The 26,943-nt window shown below is 50.9% G+C and overlaps 1 protein-coding gene across 4 annotated transcripts in view; it reads left to right on the top strand.

Annotated features, from left to right (window-relative positions):
• Positions 1-26,943, top strand: part of shc1 (SHC (Src homology 2 domain containing) transforming protein 1) — a 32,501-nt gene that overhangs the window by 1,034 nt on the left and 4,524 nt on the right. Inside the window, exons 2-13 of one of the 4 annotated variants that reach the window (XM_035407748.1) lie at positions 9,549-9,589; positions 16,864-17,028; positions 17,368-17,438; positions 20,615-20,678; positions 21,820-21,939; positions 22,418-22,471; positions 24,228-24,279; positions 24,441-24,567; positions 25,233-25,392; positions 25,847-25,895; positions 26,104-26,223; positions 26,315-26,544. In XM_035407748.1, coding sequence (XP_035263639.1) covers positions 9,578-9,589; positions 16,864-17,028; positions 17,368-17,438; positions 20,615-20,678; positions 21,820-21,939; positions 22,418-22,471; positions 24,228-24,279; positions 24,441-24,567; positions 25,233-25,392; positions 25,847-25,895; positions 26,104-26,223; positions 26,315-26,544 — 1,224 coding nt within the window. In that variant the 5' untranslated portion in view covers positions 9,549-9,577. Of the gene's footprint in view, positions 1-9,548; positions 9,590-16,437; positions 16,765-16,863; positions 17,029-17,367; positions 17,439-20,614; positions 20,679-21,819; positions 21,940-22,417; positions 22,472-24,227; positions 24,280-24,440; positions 24,568-25,232; positions 25,393-25,846; positions 25,896-26,103; positions 26,224-26,314; positions 26,545-26,943 lie in introns of those variants that run through there. The other 3 variants (XM_035407775.1, XM_035407766.1, XM_035407757.1) reach the window with 3 other exon arrangements.

Here is a 26,943-nt window from a genome sequence, read left to right as displayed (position 1 = left end):
TGCTGTATAGCGATATTGTTTCTAATGTTAATAGTGGGCCAATGTGGCGATGTTTTTGATTACTTTCACATCACTAATTCAATGACCGCTTGTCAGAAGAGGATTACTGTAGTAGCTGTAATGACGCTGCCCTTTAAGGGGTAAAGGCATGGATTTCTTACATTCTCATGAACGACCAACACTTCGCCAGTGTATTAGTTTCTTGTTAACTACATAGCTATTATAGCTTTGTTAAAAACAGATATTAGGGTAATAGTCCACACCACTCACAGAATAGTGTATTTATTATTATGCTGCTTGCCCTGTGATTTTTTTTTTGTTTGTTTTAAGTTGTAATGCGCCACAATGTAACAAAAAAAAACACAATGTATTAATACAATGGCCTCCCTTCTTTGTATTCTCATGATGCTGTTCACATATAAATCCACATGATGATTTTTTTATATTGTAGATTTATTACATAATTCTGAGAGATTCGTACATGGGCTCAGATGAGTAAGTGTATGTAAATCTGAAAGGTGCATTCCTTCTTTGGAATGAGTCATCTGTCTCATTTTGGATCTCACCACTTGGTAGTCTTGAGTTATGGCCAACTCCTGCTTTGGCACTTGCAGCACTTATGCTAATAACAGCATTCAGCATCTTTGGCAGTGTTGTTTATATATGTAAGTAGGCAGAAGGCCTTACAGATGGGATAAACAAAATGTGCATATGAGAACAAACAATACACCGACTGCTTTCAGGTGAGGTTCTGTTTTGACACGGGGTGGGTGAGAGACGGTCTGGTGCTGGTGGGAGCACTGTTCCCGTCATAGAACTCCCGCTCCCTTCCCTGAGGAGGAGGAGGTGGAGGAGGAGGAGGAGGAGGCTGGTCATCCCCGCACTGTCTGACAGTCAGCTGCGTCTGGTGACTCAAAGCTTGGGATAAATGGCAGATTGCTTGTGATCGTGACTGAGAAGGCTGCCGTCTGTGACATTTCCCCCAGCGATTGACTGCCAGTGCTGGAATTTTAGGTGGAATTAGAATGAAATGAAACCCACGGACCACAAATGGCAAAGCATGTTCCGTTTTATTTTATTTTATTTTCAGAAAAGAATTCCTCAGTGCCTCAGACTCTGCTGTTAGTTGAACTGTGTTTAGTGTATTCTGCACAAACCCCTCCATCAAGAACAATGCATGACTGTTCTATTTAACAATAGTAATGGCAAAGTTTCAGAAATGCCACTGAGAGATTGAGCGTGTGTGTGTGTGTGTGTGTGTGTGTGTGTGTGTGTGAGCGTGAGCGTGTGTGCGTGCATGTGTGTCACACACACACGTGGTTGTTGAGGTCTGGGTGAGGTCTACAGTTTTAAGTTTTTTAGTTATTTTTGTTGACTGAAGATTTATGGCTTTGCCCCAACAAATTTTCAATAATGGAAAGTGTCAACAACAGATCCATTTATCAGAGTCAAAACCTTTCAGAACAGTAGAGCCCTGGTTCCAAGTGTTTTTATTTGGGTTTTATGTTTTTTTTGTTGGTGGGGTCTTTTTTTGGCTGGCTAACCAGAACTAGGGACACAGTCACGTGGGCTATTGACGATTATGATTCTCTGTTTCTGGTGCATGTTACCAGAAATAAACTGCTGCTGTACCTGGGGTTCACTTTGACCAGAATGGCCGAGGTACTTCTCTCCCACCCGAGCAAGCAGTGGCAGTTTAAACACTGGCAGTGGGAGCAGGGCAGATGGCCGTCTGACTTGACGTCTATACAGCATGCAGTGGCAATAGCATATGGCAATTTTACAGGTTTACCGTGACAAGCTATGAGCACACACTTTATCTTTGAATAGGCCAATGATGAGCTAAATGGTTAATCCACTCTGCAGCCTAAAAGCAGGCATGTCTCCAGGAATAGAAATTAACCAATTTGCCTTATTGACAATTAGGTCTAGATGGTCCACCATACATTATTAAAGTTTATTGATACCTTGGCTGTGCTTGGTGATTGGCAGTAGCAGTGCTGTGAAATAAAATTGAATGGAAACCTGAACAGGAGCCCTGCCAGCTCTTTGGTTTGTGGTTCTTATCAGAACTGTTTGGGGGGTTTGATTGCGGAATAGAGGCTGGTCTTTAGGGACCATGGTGCTGAGTGTGTGGCTGCAGTAAGGGCCTGTGTGTGTGGCTGTAGTAGTAAGGGCCTGTGTGTGTGGCTGTAGTGAGGGCCTGTGTGTGTAGCTGCAGTGAAGGCCTGTGTTTGTAGCTACAGTGAGGGCCTGTGTGTGTGGCTGTAGTAGTAAGGGCCTGTGTGTGTGGCTGCAGTGAGGGCCTGTGTGTGTAGCTGCAGTGAGGGCCTGTGTGTGTAGCTGTAGTAGTAAGGGCCTGTGTGTGTAGCTGCAGTGAGGGCCTGTGTGTGTAGCTGCAGTGAGGGCCTGTGTGTGCAGCTGCAGTGAGGGCCTGTGTGTGTAGCTGCAGTGAGGGCCTGTGTGTGCAGCTGCAGTGAGGGCCTGTGTGTGTAGCTGCAGTGAGGGCCTGTGTGTGTAGCTGCAGTGAGGGCCTGTGTGTGTAGCTGCAGTGAGGGCCTGTGTGTGTAGCTGCAGTGAGGGCCTGTTTGTGTAGCTGCAGTGAGGGCCTGTGTGTGCAGCTGCAGTGAGGGCCTGTGTGTGTAGCTGCAGTGAGGGCCTGTGTGTGTAGCTGCAGTGAGGGCCTGTGTGTGTGGCTTGAGTAATGGCTGTGTGTTTCTGTGCCTCTGATGCTGTGGGGCTCTTATCTGGCCCTGTCACCCAGCTTGCAGTCAACTCTTCAGCCATGTTTTAAACAATAGGGTGCAATTTCCTGCTCCGACCTCGACCTGCTATCTACACGGAATCGCCGTAACATACGACACGTTTCCCACACACTACCCAAACGCTGAGCTTCTGCCAGAAGCTGCTCTGTGGTCTGAACTGTACCTCACACCTTGCTCTGCAGGGCACGGCGCAGCCCACCGTACCACATGCCCCAGATCCACTGCAGTTTCGCTGGGCCAGTCACAAGATTAAAAACCCGAGCTGCATCGAACAGGAAGGCTGGCACTCACCAGTGCGCTGCACCTGTAGCGTCATGCTATGCGTAGTCTAGCGCAATTACACAGACCGGTGTTCTCTTTGTTGTGGCGTGGGGCTTTTTTGCTCTGACGTGAATTGCGCTGTGACAAATCCTTTTGTTCCCTGACACGGGAGAGCCGGGTACCAGTGTTTCACAGAGGCCGTGGTGATTTTTGGCAGTGGCCACCGGTCTGGCTCACGGCCACAGGAACCGTTTTTGGTCGCTTTTCCTGTCCCACATGTGGAGCTGGTAACCAGCTGGTGTGTGTGGGCGTGCGTGTGCGTATGCATGCACGCACGCATGTTTAAAAAAAAAAAAAAAAAAAAAAAAAAAAAAAACCTTTTTTCACTTACATCAAACTAACAACGTAGTTAATCACTGTAGGATAAGGACACAACAAATACAAAAAGGAAAAGGTTACAGACTTTGTACAGATTATATAGTCAAAGTACTCGCTGAAATCGGAGGTGAAGACTACGTGCACAGGCCCCGGAGAGGCAGGCAGCACTGGCCCTGTGACAAACAGCTTGTCTGTGGACAGCTGCAGCGTGTGACGCCCCCCCCCCCTCCTGGGTCTGCTAGCAGGCTGCGGCTAAGGGGCTTTCCAGCTGGCTAGCGCTGCCTGCAGAGACCAGCCAGACTCAAACGGGGGGGGGGGGGGGCAGGTAGCGTTTCGGTGGTTTACCCGCTCAGTCACGAGAGGGAGAAGCTCTGCTGTGGGGTCGGACAGGCCGGCACCACCGGAGTGTCTTTACACTTCAGGCCCGGTTTTCAGCGTGTGGTGGCTAATATTTACTTACAGGTACAGCATCTGGGCTGATAGCAGGGGGGAGTGAGCTGGAGCTAGGTCAATATTGCCATTGTTCCTTTCCATCTGTCAATCATTCCCCACAGGTGGGGAGTTTGACGAAGGAGGGCGCTCCCGCGTCCGATCGTTAATCGCTGTCTGCCCGGACCGGGCTGTGTGCGGCAGCGCTGCTCTGTCAGAGCCAGCCCCGCCTCGTCACCGCCGAAGTGTTTCGTGTCTAAAAAAATGTGGAGTCTTTGTTGTGCGGCTGTGGAGGGTGACCCTGAAAGTGTCTCCGCGCTGGAGGCAGCGAGACGCGCGGAGAAAGAGCCTGAACGATCGGCCGCCTCAGACAGACACTGAGTGGGAGAGCGAGCGAGGGAGGGAACGGTAGAAGTGCGAGGCAGATGGAGAGAGAGAAGGGCAGGAGGAGGCAGACAGAGAAAGAGAGAGAGAGAGAGAGACCCAAAATAGAAAACTCACATGTTTGCCTGTAAACTTCAACTGCAGTGTTTCCTGGTTCAGATATTAGATTATGTTACTGGATTAGTACTGTCAATGTATGCCATGGCAGCCTCAAACATAGATCCCGCCATTAGAAGTTGGTCTAATAATCAGTGACACTCCCACTCTTTTAAAATAAATTGCCGCGCCATGAGTGTAATGGGAGTTTTGCCTTGAAGCTAACAAATATTAGCGTGTCACTCTGCATTCATTTTGTCATTTCTGTCACGTTGAGCGTATGGCTGCTCAAGGTAATGAATTGTAGAATGTAACGTGTAATTTGGTGCTATCTGTACTAAGTAGGGAAAAGCTACGCTTGTGTGTGTGTGTGTGTGTGTGTGTGTGTGCCTGTCTCATAAAGTTGTTCAGCCTCCAGAGACCTTCTATGCTGGAAGTTGATAGGATAACTCAATCGAGCAGGAAGGCATTCTCTAGTGGGTCTGTGCCAATTATGGCTGATCATTTGGCATTAAGATTTTTAGGGAGAAGGGCAGAAAATCACCAGCTTACTTGGCTGACGTGTCCCTGGCATGAAGTCTGCTCAGTCACCGGGCTGTCGTTTGACCGAATTCATTGGTTCCTTGGCTCAAATTTGGCAGGCTTCAGCCAATTAGGACACGAGTTTCAGAGTCAGTGGTACGTTTTATGCCAGAAAAGTGACCAGTTTCAGGTTACATAGGGAAAATCTGCTTCCTGTGTACTAGCCAAATGGCATTGATTCTGTCTGTGGTTTTACTGGGGAATTTTCGGTTTGTGATCCTGTCAGGATTTTAAGTTGTGCTGGCTGCTCACCAGATCAGTAGCTTATGTACATTAAGTAACGGTCAGTCATTTCTTTCGATATTTTGGAAGAATGCAGCACTCGGCCAACTATGGTGCAAAGCTGTGTCTTAACCCACTTTTAAAAGATGGATACCCAGCTCCTTCAGAATATGTGCAGCCCCCTTGGAGTTTTTCACATTTTGTCCTGTTACACTTTACGGTTTTAACGCATTGAAATATTTTTTCTGCTCACCTGCACAAATTCGACGCAAGATACAGAAACCATTTTTTATTCAGCTTTTAAAAAAAAAAAATGAATGATCTTGATTTCTCATTAACAAATGTAATCCCTCCTGCTGAAAAGCAGCCTCACGGCACGACGCTTCCAGCACCACGCTTGGTGGTAGGGATCGGGTTCCCTGGGTGATGGGCTGTGTTTGCTTTGCGTTGAACAGTAAATTGTTTTTCTGGCCAAATGACTCAATTTCGGTCTCGTCAGATGACAAAACCTGGTCTCGCGGTCTGTCACTTGGCTCCTGGCGAACTTAATGTTGGCCTTTCTCAGAAGTGGCTTCTGTCCCCCAAAGAGGCCAGATCTGCGGAGTGCTGAAGAGATCATCGATCGGTCCCGTTTCTGCCAACGCAGCCTGCAACTGTCGTTGTCTTGGCTGGCTTCCTGATCACTTCTGTGACGATCGCTCTGCTCACACAGTTGCTCAGTTTGGTCGGGCAGCCTGATCTTGGCAGCGTCTGCGTTGTGCCATATTTCTTCCATTTTGTCACTAAGTAATTAACTGTGTTCCTTGGAAGGTTCGGTTTTTTTTTAAAATCTTCTCCAGCTTTTTGCCTCCCAGCAACATCACCCAGGGTTCCCACTTTAAGTTGGATGTAAAATTCAATGATTTTCTGTGACTCAAATGTTGAGATTCCATGACTTGCAGTGCAATCCATGAGTAATTGGACAGTGACAAATTTTTTGTTGATTTGGCTCTGTACTCCAGCACAGTGGATTGCGCTCATTGTCCTACTGCGAGATTAAGTGCAGCCCAATGGGTTTCGAGGCTTTTGGTTGGATCTGGGCAAGATAAGATGTTTCTGTGCATTTCAGAATTCATCCCCCTGCTGCCATCAGCGGTCATCAATAAAGACAAGTGAGCCAGTTCCAGTGACAGCCATACATGGTCAAGCCATGGCACTACCTCCACCATGCTTCACAGTAGACCTCGCTAGCTATGTGTTAGTATGAATGAATAGCATATGGGGTAGATCTTGTTTAATGTCCAAAGACCAGCCATGAATGATGTTTGTCTCTAGTATTAAGTGCATTCTGGTTAGTGTAGTGTGTGGTTAGTGCTGTGTTTGAGGGTGTAACAGCCTCTCTCCCTCCACAGTGTTATGATCAGCAGCTTTATTTGGTGGGTGGCTTTGCCTCAGTGTGATAATGGTCTGAGTAGGAGTAGTTTTAAAAATCCCGTGGCCAAAAACCAAACTCTCTAACGCCGCAGGCCGAAATGGATTTCATGGTTTTGTTTTAGGACGTAGGAGGCAAGTATGTTCCGTTTAATAAGTGATGTTTCACGTCTCTATTGATTTGCATTATGCCCTGACAGTGCAGATACCCACTGTTATAATTTGTGCCTATCCCCAAGGTCTCTAAATCTGTTATCCTCAATGAATATCGCCCAATATCTTTGACATCAGTTCTAATTAAATGCTGAGGCTGCATTATGCGCCCCTGCCTGCGTTCAGGATGCTGCTCGGCAGATCAAGCCGTTCTGCGATAAGGCTGAGCACAGTGTTGAGGATGTTTTCAGTTTCACATGCAGAAATTGCACGCTGGATTTTTTTTCTTTGTTCTTTCTGGTGCAGATGAAACACTGTACCCAATTTTACTAGCTAATTCAGCAAAAATAATAAGTAATAATTAAGTAATAACTTAATAAAGATTCATTTAGATGTAGTCATCTCAGGGTCTCAGTTCTTTACTGTAAAGGGGATTGGCCTAGATGACAGCAGTTTTATGCCACAACACTCACTATACCTCACACAGGAGTGTGGTGGAGAAGGAGGGATTATGTCACTGCTGTCTGACATTGATCAAAAAGTGTTGTGACCTAGGTACCTAATGTCACCCTGTCTGTGCCTACTCAGACCAAAGGAGACCAACAAAACGTTCTGCTCTTACTGAAATCAAAACTAGGGTAAGAAATACTTGGGGGTGGTGGGGACCCCAAAAGGCCTGCAAAGCTTTTGCACCTGTTAAACCATCTCCAAGGGCCATAAAAAATTACATGTGATTCACAAGGCTCGTGTAGTGGGTACAGTGCGCCCTGCTGCACCGCCAGGGGCAAATCTTTTGGCAAAAGGGACTTAAGATCGGGCGTGTCTGATTTATAAATATGACAGGAAATGACTACTCAGAATAAACGTGAACTTTTTTTACGATGCACTGAAACCTGGCGGTGATGTGGACGTTCCGTCTCTGGGTTAACGGAGACAAACACTATTCATCATGACGGGCTGAGTCATGCAGTACTGGAATCGCTTGATGACAAAGATTAGATTGAACCTGCCCCCTTTCATTTTTTCATATTTCTCCTGTGCTTTTAAGTAGGCCATGTCATTGTCTTCAGACATATTTAGACAAATCCTTATTACCATCTTACTTTAATTTAAAAAAACGGAAAAAGTATTCAATTTACAGTTTGAATTCTACGAATTGAGACGGTAAGATGTTCCATGAAGTACTGACGCAAGCCGTTTGCTGGTCATTCAGCAGATCTTGTCTGCCACTCAATGGTTCCTTTTTTTAGTCGCTCTTATTCCTGCGCCACCATTCGTGGTAATTCATGAATCCCTTTTCCAAACGAGGCGCTTTTCCCAGTTCTGCTATTCGACGAGCCCTTTCACGGCTTCTGAAGCCGTCGCGAGCAAAAAAAAACAGACTTTAATTTATTTATACATTCAGGGAGAACCTGACAGCCAGACGCATTTTTCGAAAAAAAGAAAATAAAATGGAGCTCAGACAGCTGAGACTAGACGCAGCCTGAAATGAAAACTAAAACCGTGGAGAAGATGAAACTTGACGCGACCCTCGCTCAGACAATACCTCAGGAAGGCCGTTCTTCGGGCCAGAGCGTGTTTCGCAACTCCACATATACGTGATGTATCACTGCGCCTGTGAGCCGTGCCCCTCGCCCTCGTCGGTTGAGATTGCTCGGTTACCCGACGCGCGCGAGCGCTTCGGCGAATCGGTCGCTAACGCGTTCGCGGCTAGCTCTCGCAGCCTGTCGCGCGACAGACGGGACGCGAACCTCCCTGTACTTTTCCGCGCTGGATCTGCCCCCTCAGCCTCGCGCGAGCCGTAGAGAGGCCGTCCTGGAGGAGGGGAGTCTGGCGCCTCGCGGCGCGAGCGCGACGTCCCGCCATCTGCGCTCAGAGCGGAGGCCGCCAGGTTTTTTTTTACGGGGGAACGGAGCGAGGACACCGTCTGCGGACGGCGTGACGGAGAAAAGCGTAGTAGCGGTGGGCGTCGATCGGCGTGGGGGCGGCGCCGGTCATGGGCGCGCAGGAAATACATTTTTGTGCATCTTTCTCAGAATTTAAACTCGCTCGCTTTTCCAGTAATATTGCGTACGTCCCTTCCAGCCAGGGGAAGGAATACGTGTGCCTAAGGGGGGGCATTTATACTGGAAAAACTGGGCTTTTTTTTTTATGTAGCTCGGGGGGAACTGGGGATACCTCTACAATATCCGTCTGCATCCTTATAGTATCCAGCTCTCCCAATAAGTCATCCTAAAATGCGCTCCACCCCCCCCCCCCCTCGCATCCCCTCCTTAGACAGCCCAGCTCTTTGTCCCAGAGGCACCTGGGCTTGGCTCTCCCGTCTCAGGTCCTGTTTCTGCAGCCCCCCTGGAGGCTGGAGTCCCGGTGAGTGTGGAGGACGGCGTCCGGAGTCATCTGAGGGGAGGTGGCGCGCGGTGCGCGGCGGCGGCGGCTCCCCGAGGGCGCAGCGCTCCAGCCGATGGGCTGATACGCGCGGATGCGCGCCCGTCTGCCGCAGGCTCCGCGGGCTCGGGGGCAGGGGAGGACAGCGAGCTGCAGCACGCGCGCTCCTCCCCCTCCCCCTCCCCCTCCCCCACACCCCGGGCCGCTCCTCTCCTCTCGTTCCTCCCCGTCTGCCTCGGCTCGACCGCCCAACCCGCCTGTGACTCGCCGTCCAGGAAGAGGGGGGGGGGGGCAGTCGGCGGGCTGTTGCCAGGCGCACCCCGGCGTGCACGCAGCGACACGCCCGGCCAGGGCCAGGGCCAGGGCGAGCGAGGCTCTCTAACCGCTCTCTCTCTCTCTCTCTCTTTGTGAAAAGGCAGGTGTGTGTGTGTGTGTGTGTGTGTGTGCGCGATGTGCGTCTGATGCGCTTTGTGGTGTTTCTAGGGCCACAGGCACGCAGAGGGCTTTGCGCCATGGAGTACGTGGTAAGACTTTGAGACCTCCCTGAGCGCCGCTGAGGGATAGGGGTTGCGCGCGTCTTCACCTCACGGCCCGGAGCACGCCAGCGATGATGCAGCTCACACAGCAGACGCTGTTCTGCGCTGTTAGATCCTGGTGCGTTCCAGGTGAATATCTCCCCCTGAGGAACAGAATGGATTATTTCCCTTAGGGAATGAGTAAAAAAATATTAAACTGGGATTAACTGCCCAAGCGGCTGGGAAATCTGAGCACTACTGTACCAGCAGGCGATTTGAGTTTAAGACCCAGCCCTTGTGAAGCTGCAGTGCAGTGCCGTCGATGGCAGTGCTTTTGTCTGCCCATTCAAGCGTGAGGTATTATTAGCAACCCCTATGCCAAAGTGTTGACATTTCACTGGTGAAGGGATGGGTGTGAGAATCACTTCCTGCCTGGTGCACACATAGCTTTTTGGCCACTCTCCCCCCTCCGTATGCTGTGGTATGCGTTCCCCACTCGTTCCCTCTCCCAATTCTGCCGGGCTCCCGTTTGGGTTCTCTTCCGACCTGATGAGTTCTCTTGGGAAGGTGGGGGGGGGGGGGGGGGGGGGTGTCGGTGGATTGGGTCTTCATTCCTCTGATTGGTTCTTTTTGCCAGGGGTTTTACACTCTTCGCTTGTAGGCTCTTCAGATTGTGTTATAAATTGTATTCCCCTTCCTGTGTGTGTTTGCGTGCGTGTGCGTGCGCGTGTGTGTTTGTGTGTGCGTTATAAATTGTATTCCCCTTCCTGTGTGTGTGTGCGTGTGTACATGTGTGTTCGCGTGCGCGTGTGTGTGTGTGTGTGGTGGGTGAACGTGTGTTTTGTAGCCGCCTGTTCCTCCCCCCCCCCTCTAATTTCTTGTCATGCCTGGGGTCATTGACATTGTAATTCTGATGTTGAATTAATTCCAGTACGGTTGTTACGTGCTTGACATTTCATGGTTTGACCCACTAAAGGGTCGTTTTAATGAGAACTGACGCCATTACTGACGGGCTTTCATTATAACTGTGGGCCTCTGTGACTGACTGTGGCCGCCACCGCCACTGCATTAGCACTGTTCAAACACATCTAAAACTGTTTCTCAGACACTGCCGTAGTCCGCATTGGCAGGACTGTTTCATCATTGACCCTAGGATTGGCTGTTCTATATGAATTTTTTTTTTTTTTTTTTTGTCTTTCACTTTCAGTGAGTCTGGGCTTGGTAAACCCTTGAATTCACCCAGGGATATTTGCCTAATAGTCTAGCATATGCCATTGTTTTGGTGTTCTTTCAACCCAGAACCTGAAGCAGCACAGCACAATAGCAGATGTCAGACAATCATGATGCAGCGTACTGTAATGGTGAAATAGCATGTCGCTGCACTAGCCTGTTTACATTAAACTGTATCATGGCAGATCATTCATTCTGCATCTTTGTCTAGCCACACACACTGCCGACCGGTGCGAGACGGTGGGAGAAAGAATGGGAGACTGGAAGGAAAGAGTCTCTCCCCCCCCCCTTATTCTTCCTCTGTTCCTCCGTGTTCACCCCCCCCCCCCCACACCCCACACCCCCACCACCACTCTCAGGTTACCTGGGACCAAAGAGGGAGGAGCTATTTCTGAAGCACTTGTCTGCATTATTATTCCCTCCCTCCCTCCCTCCCTCCTTCCTTCCGTAGTGTGTGTACATAATAGGAGAAAGTGAGGGCAGGCAGCAGTGTGGGGTGTGTGTGTGTGCGCGCCTTTGTGTGTGTGTGCGCGTGCGCGCTCGGTGACTGACATTGCTGGGGACGGAGCGAGGGATGTGGAAGCAGCGGCTCCTCTGAATGGGGGAGGGGGAAGGTGGGGGGATGGGGGAGGGAAAGAGAGGAAAGCGCGAGAGAGAGCGAGAGAGAGAGAGAGAGCGGGAGAGAGGGAGAGAAAAAGAAAAGGAAGGAGACTGAGTGCCCGGGACCAGACGGGGAGGAGAGAGGAGAGGAGAGCCAGAGGACCACTGCATCACGCCAGGCAACGCGAGCTGAGAAGAGAAAGAGAGAGAGAGCAAGAGAGAGAGCGAGAGAGAGAGAGAGGGGATGCTAGAAGGCAGGTGGAAGGAAGAAGAAAGGAAGGCTTCCTGCTTTTTCCCAGCACCAGCTGGTTGCCAAGGAGAGGGAGAGAAGCGAGCGATAAACGGGAGAAATGAAAAGCTAGCCCTGAATCGGTGATTCTGGCAGAACGCGAGCGAGTGAGACAGGATCAAAGGGGGAAATAGTTTAGGGAGGGAGGGGAGTCACTGTCTGGCTTGGTCTATTAAAATAATAGAGCTGCTATTGAACCAAGCAAACCTGTTCAAATAAATGAACACATTCAGCCATTATAGCATGCCGGTGCCCGGCAGTATTATCTGTTGTTGAGGAAGAGAGAGGTGCAGGGGAATATTTCCCTTTTCACACCGAGGGGGTGAACTGAGGATAAAGGCTGGGAGATTAGACGGTTACTCCCAGAACTGGGAACAACAATATTGATTTTCACTTCACTTTAAAAAAAAAAAAAGCATTTCTTAAAAATCCACAATCTTAGTGATATTTGAAAGGATTTATATATACATTTTTACACAATTTTTTTGTCTTTGAATCCTTTTACGTCTCAGTCTGTGATGTTCAAGTATTTCTTGTTGCTGTCACTTAACTTGTCACTTGTTTTTCACAGAAATATTCAGGGTGGAGATATGCAAAATGCTTTTAAGTGATTTTATCTTGGGAGCTCACACACAGTGGCTTACTGTCTACAGCTGTTGTGAATGATTTCCTTGAGCAATATTTCGTGTTTTTTTTCAGGACTCCTTTTTGGAGTTCTGAATGATGTACTGTTTGGATGTTAATACTGATTAGTTACACTGTTTTCACAGTAAGTTGGGGGGGGAAGTAATAGAATCCTGTTATCTCCTGTAAATAAATGTAATTGTTAAGAGAATTTGTGTATGATTAGTTTTAGTGTGTAGTTGATAGTTTATAGATTTATTTCAAATTGTGCTAGTGCTGTAATAGTTGCAATGATTTTGGTATTGTAGAAATTTAAAAAGAATTTTTTTTAAAATCTAATGGATTTGTACGTAGACTGTTGTCATAGTGTATTAGTGCCAATGATGTTGTAAGTTTCATTTCTTTTTTACTAGAGTTAACTGGTGCTATCGGTTCTCAATGAACCAGTTTGTGTAATTATAGTATTTTTTTTAAAAAAAAACAACGTATATATATTTACGTGACAGGCTGTGTACAGTATCAGAAGCCGTGCCTTTGAACCAAATCTGGTTTGAGGTGCTCGTTCACTCACAGAGCCATACAGTCTTAACCACGTTCGCGAATCGTTTGTCCTACCGTGACCCTGTCCCGGTAGACTTCATGTTAGACGCGGTGAGATATTAAGACCACACTGACGCTCTCGTTAACGCGAGCGCTGGCGGCAAAAACCGGTAATTCCTTCGAAGGTAGGCATAGGCTAAACACAGTCGTTTCAGTACCGATTTATAAATCGTGCTGTATGCAAGCGCGCCAGTTTTCTAACGTTTTAATACAGAGGTGTAGTCTACTCAGGCTTCATTTAGTTTGAAGAGAACCGTTCTGCTCTGGCGGCCACACACTGCTATTGTTTCTGCACTAATTAACACCACGCTCATTTGACAGGCACTAATTAGGTCTGTCCTCCGCCATACTATGCTGCACTTACACTACACATTTTTATTGGTCAGTGCCGATCTACAACTGTAGTGAACATTAGCCTACAGTTTTTTTGATCCACTTTGACCGTATGATATTTGACTAAGGAAATCCATGCAGTTACACTCTGACCTTAGATGCACCCAAGTACGCTGTGCATTTCTGTTTGTCTCTCTCAGAGCGGGATCTCAGTACCCGCAGGTGCGACGTTTTCACCTCGTTTCGTGCGGTAGTTTGTGCGACTTCTTAACGCGTTTTAACTGATGCTTGTACTTGCGGTTCTAGATTTTTTTTTTAAACGCTCGGTAATGAAAGGTGCGTCCGTTCACGTCGTCCACATTGATCAGACTGCTGTTGCTCTGCACTGCAATTCTCCACATTGCACTGGACCTTATGGCCACTGCACTGCGTTGACTATCTATGCGCTGCACTAACTGGGTGCTACATATAGCCCTTTACAGCACTGCATTGACTATCACTGATCAGAGCCAGCGGCGCTACACGGTTGCTATATAGCAGCGCATTGTTAGACGTTGGAACTGTCTTGGGCTTAACTTATTTACCGGTCTATGGTGCTGCTTTGACCCATGTGATTCTTCACTTTTATGCACTGATATACACTGTGGTACTATGCTTTACACTGCACTACACTGAGGTGTTGTCTGTTGCGTGAACCAAAGGCACCCTCCTAAACGTTTCAACAGCATTTATTTAGTAACAACCAAATCGATGCAATTGGTTTAACTTGGTTTGGATGCTTAGTCAAACTACTGTAGGCCGCTGCACTACAGTCGCTGCTGGGTGTTAGCGCCTGCTAGAGTTTTACTGACTGTTTATCGTCGCGTTGGCTGTAACCGCTGTTAACTGGTCCATTGACGTTATGAGTAGATAAGTGACATCGATGCGCAGCTGCTCAATACTACATTCACCGACTGCGAATTGAGCTCCGTTGGACTATGTTTTTGTAGTGCAGCAGATGGCGCAGTCCCCGCTTCTGACCTGCGCTCCACAGGTGCCCTGTGCTATCATAGCGTTGTGAATGAAACCGCGCGACCGCCACGAAGCGAGGAGCTCTGTGCGCTGCTCTCACTATCTGACCGGCAGAAACCCTGGTCACTCAGGAACGAACGAACAACAGCCACGCTTGACGCGCCAAACCAAGACTGTTTTTTGTAGTATCGCCCTCCAGTTAAGAGGGCGCAGTTTAATGAGCGTGCGATTGATTTATTAATTAGTTTTAACGAACCTAATGTTCAGGGATCCCAAGGTGGAACTTCAAACTGGGTCGTTAGGACTCGGATTTGGCCGCATAATTGCGATGCTAATGGTTGTGATCATCCCGTAATCCACTCTCTGATCACTGTTTGTGCTGCCGTTTTAATCTCTACACTCTCACACCTGGGACTTTTGTTTGCTGTTTGTAATCAGACGGTGCTGTTGTTCACCCCACTGCTTTAACACAATAGAGCCATACTGTTCCATACAGATACTGTCAGGGGTGGGGTTATAGACACACGTCTATAGTCCCCTGTTTATACCGGTTTGTCTGTATATCTGTCAGATTTGTGCTTGTTTGTATCACGTTTGTGAAATTGAAGTTTTTGTGCGTGCGTGTGTGTGCGCGAGGAGGAAGGAGGAAGGGTTTAGTCAGAAGGGAGGTGCTGATAAAGGAGACAATCTGGAGAACGGTCGAAGTGACGAGGGAGGGGGGGAGGTGGAGGCGGAGGTCATCTGGAAGAGGAGGGAGGGGGTGGTGGTGCGAGAGAAGGAGGCAGATAGGCAGGAGGTGGAAGAGGAGTACATCGTCTGGAGGAAGAGGGAGGGCTTCCGGGAGAAGAGGGAGAACAGCTTCAGGAACGAGAGGGCGTCGGAGCAGGAGGCGGAGGTGGTGTGGATAAAGAGGGTGGGGGAGGAGGACAAAGACAGGAGCAGACTCCGCTCGGCCGAGAGGGGGCAGGCGACCGTCTGGAGGAAAAGAGAGCAGGAGTGAGAGGAGGGAGCGAGCGTCTGAGAGAGAGAGGGAGAGGTGAGGAAGAGAGAACAGGAGGGAGAGAGCATCTGAGAGAGAGGGAGAGGTGAGGAAAAGGTCAGGAGTGAGGAGGGAGAGAGCGTCTGAGAGAGAGGGAGAGGTGAGGAAAAGAGCAGGAGTGAGGAGGGAGAAAGCGTCTGAGAGAGAGGGAGAGGTGAGGAAAAGAGTAGGAGTGAGGAGGGAGAGAGCATCTGAGAGGGAGAGAGCGTCTGAGAAAGAGCAGGAGAGGTGAGAAGTGAAGGGAGGAGAGAAGCAGGGAGAGAGAAAGTTAGTTGGTGTGTGAGTGGCACATCTTGTTGCATTTTTATACTCGTCTGGAGCGCTAGACAGTGCTGTGTACTGCACTGCCTGTACACTATTTCTGCTCTCCGCTGGTGTATCGATCCGTCTGCCGTGCGCGCGTTCCTTTTTTAAGACAAACCGCCGTGGCTCCAACCAGAAACTCGAGTCTGGAGCTAACACAGGCTGTTCAGCGAGGCGGCGTCAGACCGGATCTCACAGCGCCCCCCCCCCCCCGCCCCCCTCCCAGAAGCACGCGCGCTGGCGGCTACCCGGTCCGTGGAGTCGCACGCGTTTGCAGCGCGCGCTGACTAACCGCTTTACTCTAGAGACGCGGGGAGGCGGGCGCCAGCGCGGACAGACACAAAGATAACACCACCACACTCAGAAAAAAAAGGATCCACGCAGACGCGCATCGTTCACACGCGGAAAACCACGGGCCTGTTTAGATGTTTTGGTGTCCGTTTCAATGGTGCTTATTTTCAGTGTTCCCAAAGCAGCAGATGAGCAGCTACGTGCAGGTCGAGGGCTAGCGTGTGAAAGCAGACTGTTGAGAGCGGCGATAGAGCCGGAATGGCGGAGGCGAGCGCAGGGCGAGCGCAGGATGAGCCGGCCTGCTCTGCGCTCTCTGCCTCTCGCTGAGGGTGTCGGGTTGAACTGCATGCCGCAGCATGTTCTGCAGTTTCCCAGAATGCTGGAAAAAACAGGAAGCCATGAAGACAGAGAGACACTGGACATTAAATTCAGAATAAAGGGCAAGGTTGTTTTTCTGGAGAACCACAGGGGAGAAAAAGAAAAAAAAATTACCCACTAACCAGCAAAACACGCAGAGAGTGTTGCTTGAGTTTATAAATAGAAAGAAGTGTGAAGAATCCAAAGAAGAACAGGAATGGACTCGGTCCCCAGAGCAAAGTACAGCCATTTCCGCAGCGAATCTCTCAGCTCGGCCGCCGACTCCGACTCAAACTCCTCTCTGCCTCCCTCTGCTCCCGTCACCCCCGGTTCTCCTCCCGGCTTACCCTCCTCTCTCTCCTCCACCTCCCTCACCCCAATCCTGCCCCCCTCATCCCCCCGGGCCCTGGCGAGCAACCCCCACCACCCTCTGCTCGTTCTTCCCCCGGGTGGGCCCCCTGCGGCTGGGCGCCTCGGCCACTCCGCTCCCCGGTCCGAGGGCGGGAGGTAGGCCGCAGCCGTCGCCCGCGGCGGCCGAAGAAGGCCCTCGGCGAGCCCCCCCCCCCCTCTCTAATTGCCCCCTCTCCCCCTCCCCGCCCCCCGCAGGACATGAACCGGCTCGGGGGGGCCTCGCGGCGGGCCCGGGTGGAGGGCGGCCAGCTGGGCGGGGACGAGTGGACGCGTCACGGATCCTTCGTCAACAAGCCCACGCGCGGCTGGCTCCACTCGGACAGCGTGGTCAGCTCCGCCGGAGTCTCCTACGCCGTCCGGGTACGCCCCTCTCTCCCCCTCGCCGCTCACGCACGCACGAATCCCGCTGGCGCCCCGCCGGTCTTAGTCACACTCGCAGCCACACTCCCGCGCGCGCCAGCGCACTCCCCCGGATTCACTGTCACCCATTCAGCAGGGCCGGCTGTTAGCGCTGCCGGAGTAGATTATCTTGTCAGCGTTTGTCGATGGTGGCGGTGCTAACGTTGTGTTTGTGCCAGTTTTGAAATGAAAAATGTTACTCTGACCCCGTTGGATTCGCATCGTACGTACACTAAAAATAGTTGTGCGTAATTATGGTCTGTTCACGTCTTGTGGTGTTCTCCTCTTTTTTCTCTGCAGTATATGGGATGTGTGGAGGTGCTGCAGTCAATGAGAGCTCTGGACTTTAATACAAGAACTCAGGTCACACGGTATGTTTCACGTGTCCCCCCGCATCCAGTCTGTTTGTGTGAGTGTGCTGGCGCATACGTGTCTGTGCTTAGCTTGAATTAACGGAGAATTTCATATGCTGTGATAACGAGAACTTCTGTATTTCTCTTACTGTGTATTTCCACAGAGCCTTTGAAGCTCTGTGTGCTTACAATGACAAGAAAATAGAATTTGAATGGTTGTTGTCAGGCTTCCAGTACCAGTATTAATGCTTGTGTGTATCAAAATCTTTTACCCATATCACCTCTGCGTGAGTGGATTGCAAGTCATGTGATCATCTCAGTGAATCTGTCTGTCTTTGTACAAGTCACCGGGACTATGAGTGAATTCAGATGGGACAATAAATTATTTGACGCTACAGCAATTTACACCATTTAAGACTGGAGCTCTACACTGCGCTGAACGCTAGTCTAATTAGTACTGGTTACCCTGCAATGAAACACTGAAATGTCATCACCTACCTCCTCCAGTAGGTGTGTTAACCTCTGCCAGTCTGCACTGATGGACGGCAAATATATTGGTTATTGTTATTTGATTCAAATTCTTACATTGTTGGGATTCAGTGTATCAGAGAGTATGTATTTATAGACAGGCAAACTTGTTGGACGCCTTGGGGTCCTTTAATTTGAAACGGGTAATTAACACGACACCAATTTAGGGTGGCGGCAGTGTGCTGCTCTGCATGGGTATAGATTTTTTTTTTTAGCAGATACTCTATGTTTTACTCGTCTTTCCTTTTTCTGTCTCCTCTCTGCTGTCAAGAGGCCCTCTGAAATGATTTATTTACTCTTTCCTCCTCTCCGGTCCCCCGCCCTTTGTGGTCAGTACGGTTGGGGGGGTTGGCGGAGAGATCGCAGAGCCGAGCTCAGACCGCATATGCATGTGCGCCCCAGCGCTCTGTCGTTTTCGTTTTGTCTCACGCTCCCTCTCTCTCCCACCCGTCGTTTCCTGTTGTTATGTGTTTGGTTTCTGCTGATTGTCTGGTTGTGTAACTGTGTAGGTTGGACCATTTCTCAGAGCATTGTTGCTTTTTTTTAACTTTACAGCCTGCTGTGTGAAGTCAGAATGACCCAAATGCACCGTTCTGTTTGAGAGTCTCTCATTTAGAGCAGAATCTGAGCTGGGCCCAAACGCGCTGTTTCAGTCTCTCATTTAGAGCAGAATCTGAGCTGGGCCCAAACGCGCTGTTTCAGTCTCTCATTTAGAGCAGAATCTGAGCTCAGCCCAAACGCGCTGTTTCAGTCTCTCATTTAGAGCAGAATCTGAGCTGGGCCCAAACGCGCTGTTTCAGTCTCTCATTTAGAGCAGAATCTGAGCTCAGCCCAAACGCGCTGTTTCAGTCTCTCATTTAGAGCAGAGTCTGAGCTGGGCCTAAACGCGCTGTTTCAGTCTCTCATTTAGAGCAGAATCTGAGCTGGGCCCAAACGCGCTGTTTCAGTCTCTCATTTAGAGCAGAACCTGAGCTCGGCCCAAACGCGCTGTTTCAGTCTCTCATTTAGAGCAGAATCTGAGCTGGGCCCAAACGCGCTGTTTCAGTCTCTCATTTAGAGCAGAATCTGAGCTGGGCCCAAACGCGCTGTTTCAGTCTCTCATTTAGAGCAGAATCTGAGCTGGGCCCAAACGCGCTGTTTCAGTCTCTCATTTAGAGCAGAATCTGAGCTGGGCCCAAACGCGCTGTTTCAGTCTCTCATTTAGAGCAGAATCTGAGCTGGGCCCAAACGCGCTGTTTCAGTCTCTCATTTAGAGCAGAATCTGAGCTGGGCCCAAACGCGCTGTTTCAGAGTCTCTCATTTAGAGCAGAATCTGAGCTGGGCCCAAACGCGCTGTTTCAGTCTCTCATTTAGAGCAGAATCTGAGCTGGGCCCAAACGCGCTGTTTCAGTCTCTCATTTAGAGCAGAATCTGAGCTGGGCCCAAACGCGCTGTTTCAGTCTCTCATTTAGAGCAGAATCTGAGCTGGGCCCAAACGCGCTGTTTCAGTCTCTCATTTAGAGCAGAATCTGAGCTGGGCCCAAACGCGCTGTTTCAGTCTCTCATTTAGAGCAGAATCTGAGCTGGGCCCAAACGCGCTGTTTCAGTCTCTCATTTAGAGCAGAATCTGAGCTCAGCCCAAACGCGCTGTTTCAGTCTCTCATTTAGAGCAGAATCTGAGCTGGGCCCAAACGCGCTGTTTCAGTCTCTCATTTAGAGCAGAATCTGAGCTGGGCCCAAACGCGCTGTTTCAGTCTCTCACTTAGAGCAGAATCTGAGTTTTGCTCGTTTCCTGTCTGCTGTTTTTGCCGGGCCGTGAGGAAGAGCAGAGAGTGCTGCTGAAAGTTTTATGAGCGCTGCCGCTGCGTGTCAGTCCACACGGACTCCTCCACGCGGGAGAGCGCCGCTGCGTGTCACACGGACTCCTCCACGCGGGAGAGCGCCGCTGCGTGTCACACGGACTCCTCCACGCGGGAGAGCGGGGCTGCGTGTCACACGGACTCCTCCACGCGGGAGAGCGGGGCTGCGTGTCACACGGACTCCTCCACGCGGGAGAGCGGGGCTGCGTGTCACACGGACTCCTCCACGCGGGAGAGCGGGGCTGCGTGTCACACGGACTCCTCCACGCGGGAGAGCGCCGCTGCGTGTCACACGGACTCCTCCACACGGGAGAGCGCCGCTGCGTGTCACACGGACTCCTCCACGCGGGAGAGCGCCGCTGCGTGTCACACGGACTCCTCCACGCGGGAGAGCGGGGCTGCGTGTCACACGGACTCCTCCACGCGGGAGAGCGCCGCCGCTGCGTGTCACACGGACTCCTCCACGCGGGAGAGCGCCGCCGCTGCGTGTCACACGGACTCCTCCACGCCGCTGCGTGTCACACGGACTCCTCCACGCGGGAGAGCGCCGCCGCTGCGTGTCACACGGACTCCTCCACGCCGCTGCGTGTCACACGGACTCCTCCGCGCGGGAGAGCGCCGCTGCGTGTCACAGCCCAGCTCTTCGCGCCAGTCAGACAGAATGTGCGTGAGAGGTGTGGGAGACTGGGTGCAGGGCCGTGTGTGTACAGCGCGCGCTCGGTAGCGGTGTTAGGTGTGAACTGTGTGTGTGTGTGTGTGTGTGTGTGTTCAGTAAAGGTGCTGTGTGGGCACGGTGTGTGTTGAGTAAGGCGATGCACTGTGTTGCAGGGAAGCGATCTCCGTGGTGTGTGAGGCAGTTCCTGGTGCCAAAGGGGCTCAGCGCAGGAGAAAGGTACCACCCCCCCCTCCCTCTCCTTCCCTCTCTCCCTCCCTCTCTTCCTCTCCTTCCCTCCCTCTTCCTCCCTCTCTCCCTCTCCTTCCCTCTCCCCCGCCCTCTCTCCCTCCCCCCCCTCCCTCTCCTTCCATCTCTCCCTCCCTCTCAGGAGGGGCTTTTCCCACTTCAGCCCAGCCTCCCTTCTCTCATCACCTATCTGTCTCCCTGAGGAGATCTCCAGCGCTGCTGCCTGTTCCTTCATCACAGGCACAGCGGGCACCCAGGGCCCCTGCAACAGACTCATCCTGAGTACAGGAACACTACCCCCCACCCCCACCCCCCTAGGGCCCCTGCAACAGACTCATCCTGAGTACAGGAACACCCCGGGCATCCAGGGGTTTGAATCTCAGCCACGGTTACTCTCTGTGATCCATTCTCTGTCTGTAACCCTCTCTGCTCCCCTCCTGTCTGAATAAAGAGGGAAAAATACATTTTAAAATGGAATATTATTCACCAGAGTGTGGTGTTGCAAACATTTACCACCTTTGCCGCTTGCTCTAACAGTGAGAATATGCTCTGTGTCTCATTTCATGTCTCACGTTCTGTGTGCTCCATTTTAAAGGCCTGCCTTTCGGTCTAGTGGAGGACGGGCCGGTTTTCCAGATGAGATGGCTTTCTGAATATAGCCACCTGGTCTTGGACTTTATTGCTGTGTTTGTGCCGTAAGCCGCGCCCGCTGTGCCAGACGGCAGCAGGAATGCGGCTCGGCCAATGGGGGCTCACAGGCTCGCGGGCTCGCAGGGCTTTTATAGGCCGGCTGGTTTCCGTGGTTGCCTTGCGGTCGCCGAGTCTGTGCTCGGTCAGGAACGTTCTCGGTTCGACCCCTGGCAGCACCCAGCATTCTCACAGAACCAGATGTTGTTGAGCTTGCAGCCGTTTTGGGTCTTTCTTGCCGCCTCGCTGTCTTTCCCCCACCATCGCTATCTTAGTCCTGTCCCTCTGAGAACGTCTTGTTGAGTCTGTGATTTCAGGAGTGTGTTCAGACACGTTGCAGTTGTTTTTGCCGTTCTTCATTCCTCCTCCGTTCCTCTTCCCCCCCTCTCCCTCTTTCTCCCTCTCCTTTTTTCTCCCTCTTTCTCCCTCTCCCCCCACCCCGCAGCCCTCCGCACGCTGTGTTTCCTCCATCTTGGGGAAGAGCAACCTTCAGTTCGCTGGAATGACAATCAGCCTCACGGTGTCCACCAGCAGTCTGAACCTGCTGGCAGCTGACTGCAAGCAGGTGAGGGGGAGGGGCTCTGGCAGGGCTGAGGGGGAGGGGCTCTGGCAGGGCTGAGGGGGAGGGGGGACTGTGACAGGTCTGCTGGTAGGGGAACTTTTTTTGCTCTTATGTTCCAAGCAAAGCTTTTCTGCGCCTCATGTACACAGCGAGGAGGAAGTGGTTTTTGGTTCTGCAATATTGTGGTTGCTCTGTAATCTTAGCTGAGAAACTCAAACTCGCAGAACAGCTACTTCAAAGGAAGGGTCATCCACGGAGGGAAACCACGATGCACTGTAGAACTAATTAAAAGTTTTATTTGGTTCTCCTGTTATAAAATGGCGTTTTCAGAATTGTCCAAGTTTCTTTTTTTCTCCATGTCCCCCCCCCCCCCTTTGTTTGTTTTTTTCTAATCCATGCATCCGTCTTTTATTCATCTGTCTCACACCCCCCCCCATTTTTTTTCCATTGTGTCTCTTTCTCACCGCCCCCACACCTGCAGATCATCGCCAATCATCACATGCAGTCCATCTCTTTCGCTTCTGGAGGAGACCCCGTGAGTTCCTCGCCCTTCTCTCAGTTCTCCCTCTGTCTGAGGCGCTGTATCTCTCTCTCTCTCTCTCACACTCGTTCTCTCTATCTCTCTCAACCTCTCTTTCTCTCTCTCTCTATCTCTCTCAACCTCTCTTTCTCTCTCTCTCTCTCTCTCACACTCGTTCTCTCTATCTCTCTCAACCTCTCTTTCTCTCTCTCTCTCTCTCTCAACCTCTCTTTCTCTCTCTCTCTCTCTCACACTCGTTCTCTCTATCTCTCTCAACCTCTCTTTCTCTCTCTCTCTCTCACACTCATTCTCTCTATCTCTCTCAAACTCTCTTTCTCTCTCTCTCTCTCTCACACTCGTTCTCTCTATCTCTCTCAATCTCTCTTTCTCTCTGTCTCTCTCTCTCTCACACTCGTTCTCTCTCTCTCTCTTTCTCTCTCTCTCTCTCTCTCTCTGTCTCTCTCTCACACTCGTTCACTTTATCTCTCTCTCTCTCTCTCTCTCTCTCTCTCTCTCTCTCTGTCTCTCTCTCACACTCGTTCACTTTATCTCTCTCTCTCTCTCTCTCTCTCTGTCTCTCTCTCTCTCTCTCTCTCTCTCTGTCTCTCTCTCACACTCGTTCACTTTATTTCTCTCTCTGTCTCTCTCTCTCTCTCTCTCTCTCTATCTCTGCATCTGTTCTTGACGTCCGCCCCGCCGCTCATGTCACAACAGTCGCAGTTTCCTTCCAGTTTCCGTCCTTCGCTCGCGTTTCTTTGTTCTCGCCTCCCCGGGCCTGCTGGAGCGCGCTCACGCGCGTGAAATCTGCGCCGCCGCGTTCTGCCGCGCACGCCGCTAGCCGACCGCGCGTCTGCAGGGGACGCGCCGGAGTTTCGGCTCTGGAATTCTGCGTATGACGCGGAGCGTGTCGGTCACTGCAGCGTGTAACAACGTGCTAAACGAACCGGATCGTGTAAGCGGGTTTACGAGGAATTTGTCCCTTGTTCGACTGGAAATTTGTCTGTCTTGCGTCTGGAATATTTTGCGTGCGAGTGTCTCTTCGGCTACCCCCGAGACGCGTGGCCAGGCTCGGCTTGGCCGTGCGCTACGCGGTGCGTGCACACACTCATAATGGAGCTTCCAGAATCTTCCTAATGAACGCAGAGCAATATCTGGTGCAATTACAGAGATGGAAGGGTTCATAAAAAGTGAAGGTGCCTAGGTCTTAGTAAATTACAGCCGACTTTCCTCGTGGAAATAATACTTAAGTAGTACCTATTGAACCTCATCACCTATTTCCTAGAATTTCCGTTAATGGGACATTTGAACGTTTCGAAATTTGAAGCATTGTAGAAAAGCGGCAATTATGTGATTCTTGGTTCCGTTCTTTATGATTGACCCAAGTGGCCCGTCTTGTGTACCAGAACACTGTTCTCGTTAGTGGCAACAACATGTCAGGTGTGCTGCACTGCACCCGCCCTGCTAATGGATGGATCTCTTGAGCCACCATCCACACATTTTTTGGCAGGTTCCTTTACCTACCCTCGTGCATTCTCTAAGTCTGTCGTCTTGTAGTTTTCTGTTTTCCTTTTCTTTTCCCTTTTGCTCCCAGCTTGTCATTTTAGGATTTACTCCTTTAACTGCCGATCTTCCTCCCTCTGTCTGTCCCTCTCCACACCTGCTCCCGTCTTCTCACCCCTTTCCCCTCTCCTCTTCTCCCTCCCCTGTTCACTTGCTGTCCTCCCCACATGCCACCCCCCCCCCCCTCTTTTTCTCTATCCCCCTCTCACAGGACACAGCAGAATATGTAGCTTACGTAGCCAAAGACCCGGTCAACCAGAGAGGTGAGGAGCGCCATTTTATCTCCTTTTCTCAAGTAAACTTCAAGTAACTTTTTAAAGTAAACTTCGGACTGTGTGTTTACTGACGGCACGGAGGGATAGTGGAATAATGAGTTCCTCTCCTGCTCCGTAATGGGACGCTGCCCCCTGCTGGCCGCCCGCAGCCTGTCACATCCTGGAGTGCTCTGAGGGTCTGGCGCAGGAGGTCATCAGCACCATCGGGCAGGCTTTCGAGCTGCGCTTCAAACAGTACCTGAAGAACCCCCCCAAACTGGTCACCCCCCACGACAGGTGAGTGCCCAAGCAGGGTGCGGCAGTCTGTAGCTTCCCCCGGGAGGACCAGTGGTAACGTTAACAAGAATTCCGCTTTTTTTTACACTGCATTTTTATTTTAAAAGATTTTTTTTAAAAAGGTTACAACAGGCCATGACCCAGACTTGAACTGTAACAAAATAATTGCTCCTGTTTCTTTGAGCCAGTCCTCTTTCCATGTCTGCCATTTGTGTTGTTTATTGATCATAATGTTGTACACCGCCGTTGGTGGCATTGCAAGATCCTAAGAGAAACTGCTTAATTTGAATGAAGAGTTGAAAACAATATGTCGTGCTGTAGCTAGCTCAACATGAGTAATATTATTAGCCTGTGCGGCAAACATTGAGATGAGGAGAATACCAAAACATTATTTGTTGGTTATTTCTTCCCGCTAATCCCGCTATTTCAACACACTGCTCCTACAAACATCATAGTACTTATTACAGCAAAAATGGTTATTTTTTGCAGAATGCAGGTGAATTAGCGTGAAACACGGGTTTATTATATGTGTCCTGCGTTCCGAAGACGCAGCATTCCATGAGCTAACGCGACCCCTGGGGAACGCGAGCGGCCTATCACAGGCCTTCTCTTGGGCGAGGATGAGGAGGGAGAGGGGGCCCCCGCTAAGGTTTCTCTCGCCGCAGGATGGCTCCGTTCGACGGGTCGGCGTGGGAGGAGGAGGACGACGAAGGCGTCCCCGCTCCGGATGTGCCGTACTACAACAACTTCCCCGGCAAGCAGCCGCCGCCGGGCGGCCTGGTGGACATGCGGGGCCGCCAGGGCCACAGCACAGGGGCCACGCTGGTAAGAGCGCCTCAGGAGTTCCCCCCCCACGCAGGAGACTGGTCAGACGGCAGCGCTGCTCGCTGTCCCTACATCATCCTCCCATGCTGTATTCACTGACCAGCTGTGTAACTGTGTAACTGTATAACGGTAATTTTTAAAGAATTTCCAAACCTGTTTGGCTGTGAACCAGATTATGATGACCGAGGGCCTGAAGGAAGTAGTAACATTTTCAAATGTTTTCAGTGTGCATGTGTGATGGGGGAAAAAATGATATATTTAATGTGTAAAAAATCGATAACATTTTTTGCTGTGCCAGAAACATTAGTGTACTAAATCTAAAGGATACACAGGCTTATTCCTCTTCAGGCCTTACCTGTAGCCAGTGACAGTCTCAGCTGTGCAGTGTTGCGTTACCGTGTGAGCGCAGTAGTTATTGCGTAATAACTGTCATTTTCTGCTATTGCGTTTGCAGCCGTACGGACAGAACGATGTACACAAGCAGCCCCTGCCGCCTCTACCAGGTCCGTCTGCTTCCCGAGACACACCGTCCCCTTGCCACTTCAGACATTCCACAGTGTCTCAGTACATTTCACTTTTGGCGCTGTTAAACTGCTGTGTTTATCGCTTGTAGGATTTGACAAAAGATTATGTAACTCATTAGCCTTGTGCTGTCTGCCTGTCTGCCTCTCTCTCTCTCTTTCACGCCCACGCGCACGCGCACGCCCGCAGCCGGGGCGAAGGAAGGTGGCCGTGACCTGTTCGACGACCCTTCCTATGTCAATGTGGATAAGCCCCGCCCGCCCGCCGCTGCGGCCAATGGCAGCGCGCACCGGGATGCGTTCGACATGAGTAAGAGTCTCTGCCCGTCACGTGAGAATACCCCGGCATGTTGCACCGCTTGTGTTCTGGAACGTTCTCTGTCTGCCCCCCCCCTCCTCAGAGCCCTTCGACGACGCGCTGTCCGGCGCTGCAGCGCCCCCTATGGCCGAGCAGCTGCAGAGCGAGCCCTGGTTCCACGGCAGCCTGAGCCGGCGGCAGGCGGAGAGGCTTCTGACCCGCGACGGAGACTTCCTGGTGCGCGAGTCGGGCACCACCCCGGGGCAGTACGTCCTCACGGGGCAGCAGGGCGGTCAGCCCAAGCACCTGCTGCTGGTGGACCCCGAGGGCGTGGTGAGCACAGGACCCTTCGCCGTGGCCGAAATGCGGGCGCTCATTTTCGCTGCGTTTTAAAAGCAGCTTCGTGGAGTTAAACTTGAAACTGTAGGCACACCCTGCCCAAGCAGAAAGCCTCGCACAGTTTGCTGTCCGCTCGCTATAAATACCAGGAATCGGGTTATTAAATGTGTCTAGTCGGAGGCTGCGTTCGGGACTGTAATTGCTACCCTGTGGCCAGGGGGCCATTTTCTCTCCGGTTAACGTCTGTTTGTGCTATATTTGTGTCTGAAATATTTTTCTCCCTCTTTCCTCTCTACCCCCCCTCCCTCCATCTCTCCCTCCCTCCTACTCCCCCCCTCTGCTTGTTCGTTCTGGACCACCCCCCCCCCCCGTCCTCCCTCTGCCTCTCTGTTC

The sequence above is a fragment of the Anguilla anguilla genome, chromosome 1 (assembly GCF_013347855.1).
Source record: "Anguilla anguilla isolate fAngAng1 chromosome 1, fAngAng1.pri, whole genome shotgun sequence".
NCBI classification, from domain to species: domain Eukaryota; kingdom Metazoa; phylum Chordata; class Actinopteri; order Anguilliformes; family Anguillidae; genus Anguilla; species Anguilla anguilla.
This window is presented reverse-complemented; position numbering and strand designations above follow the sequence as displayed.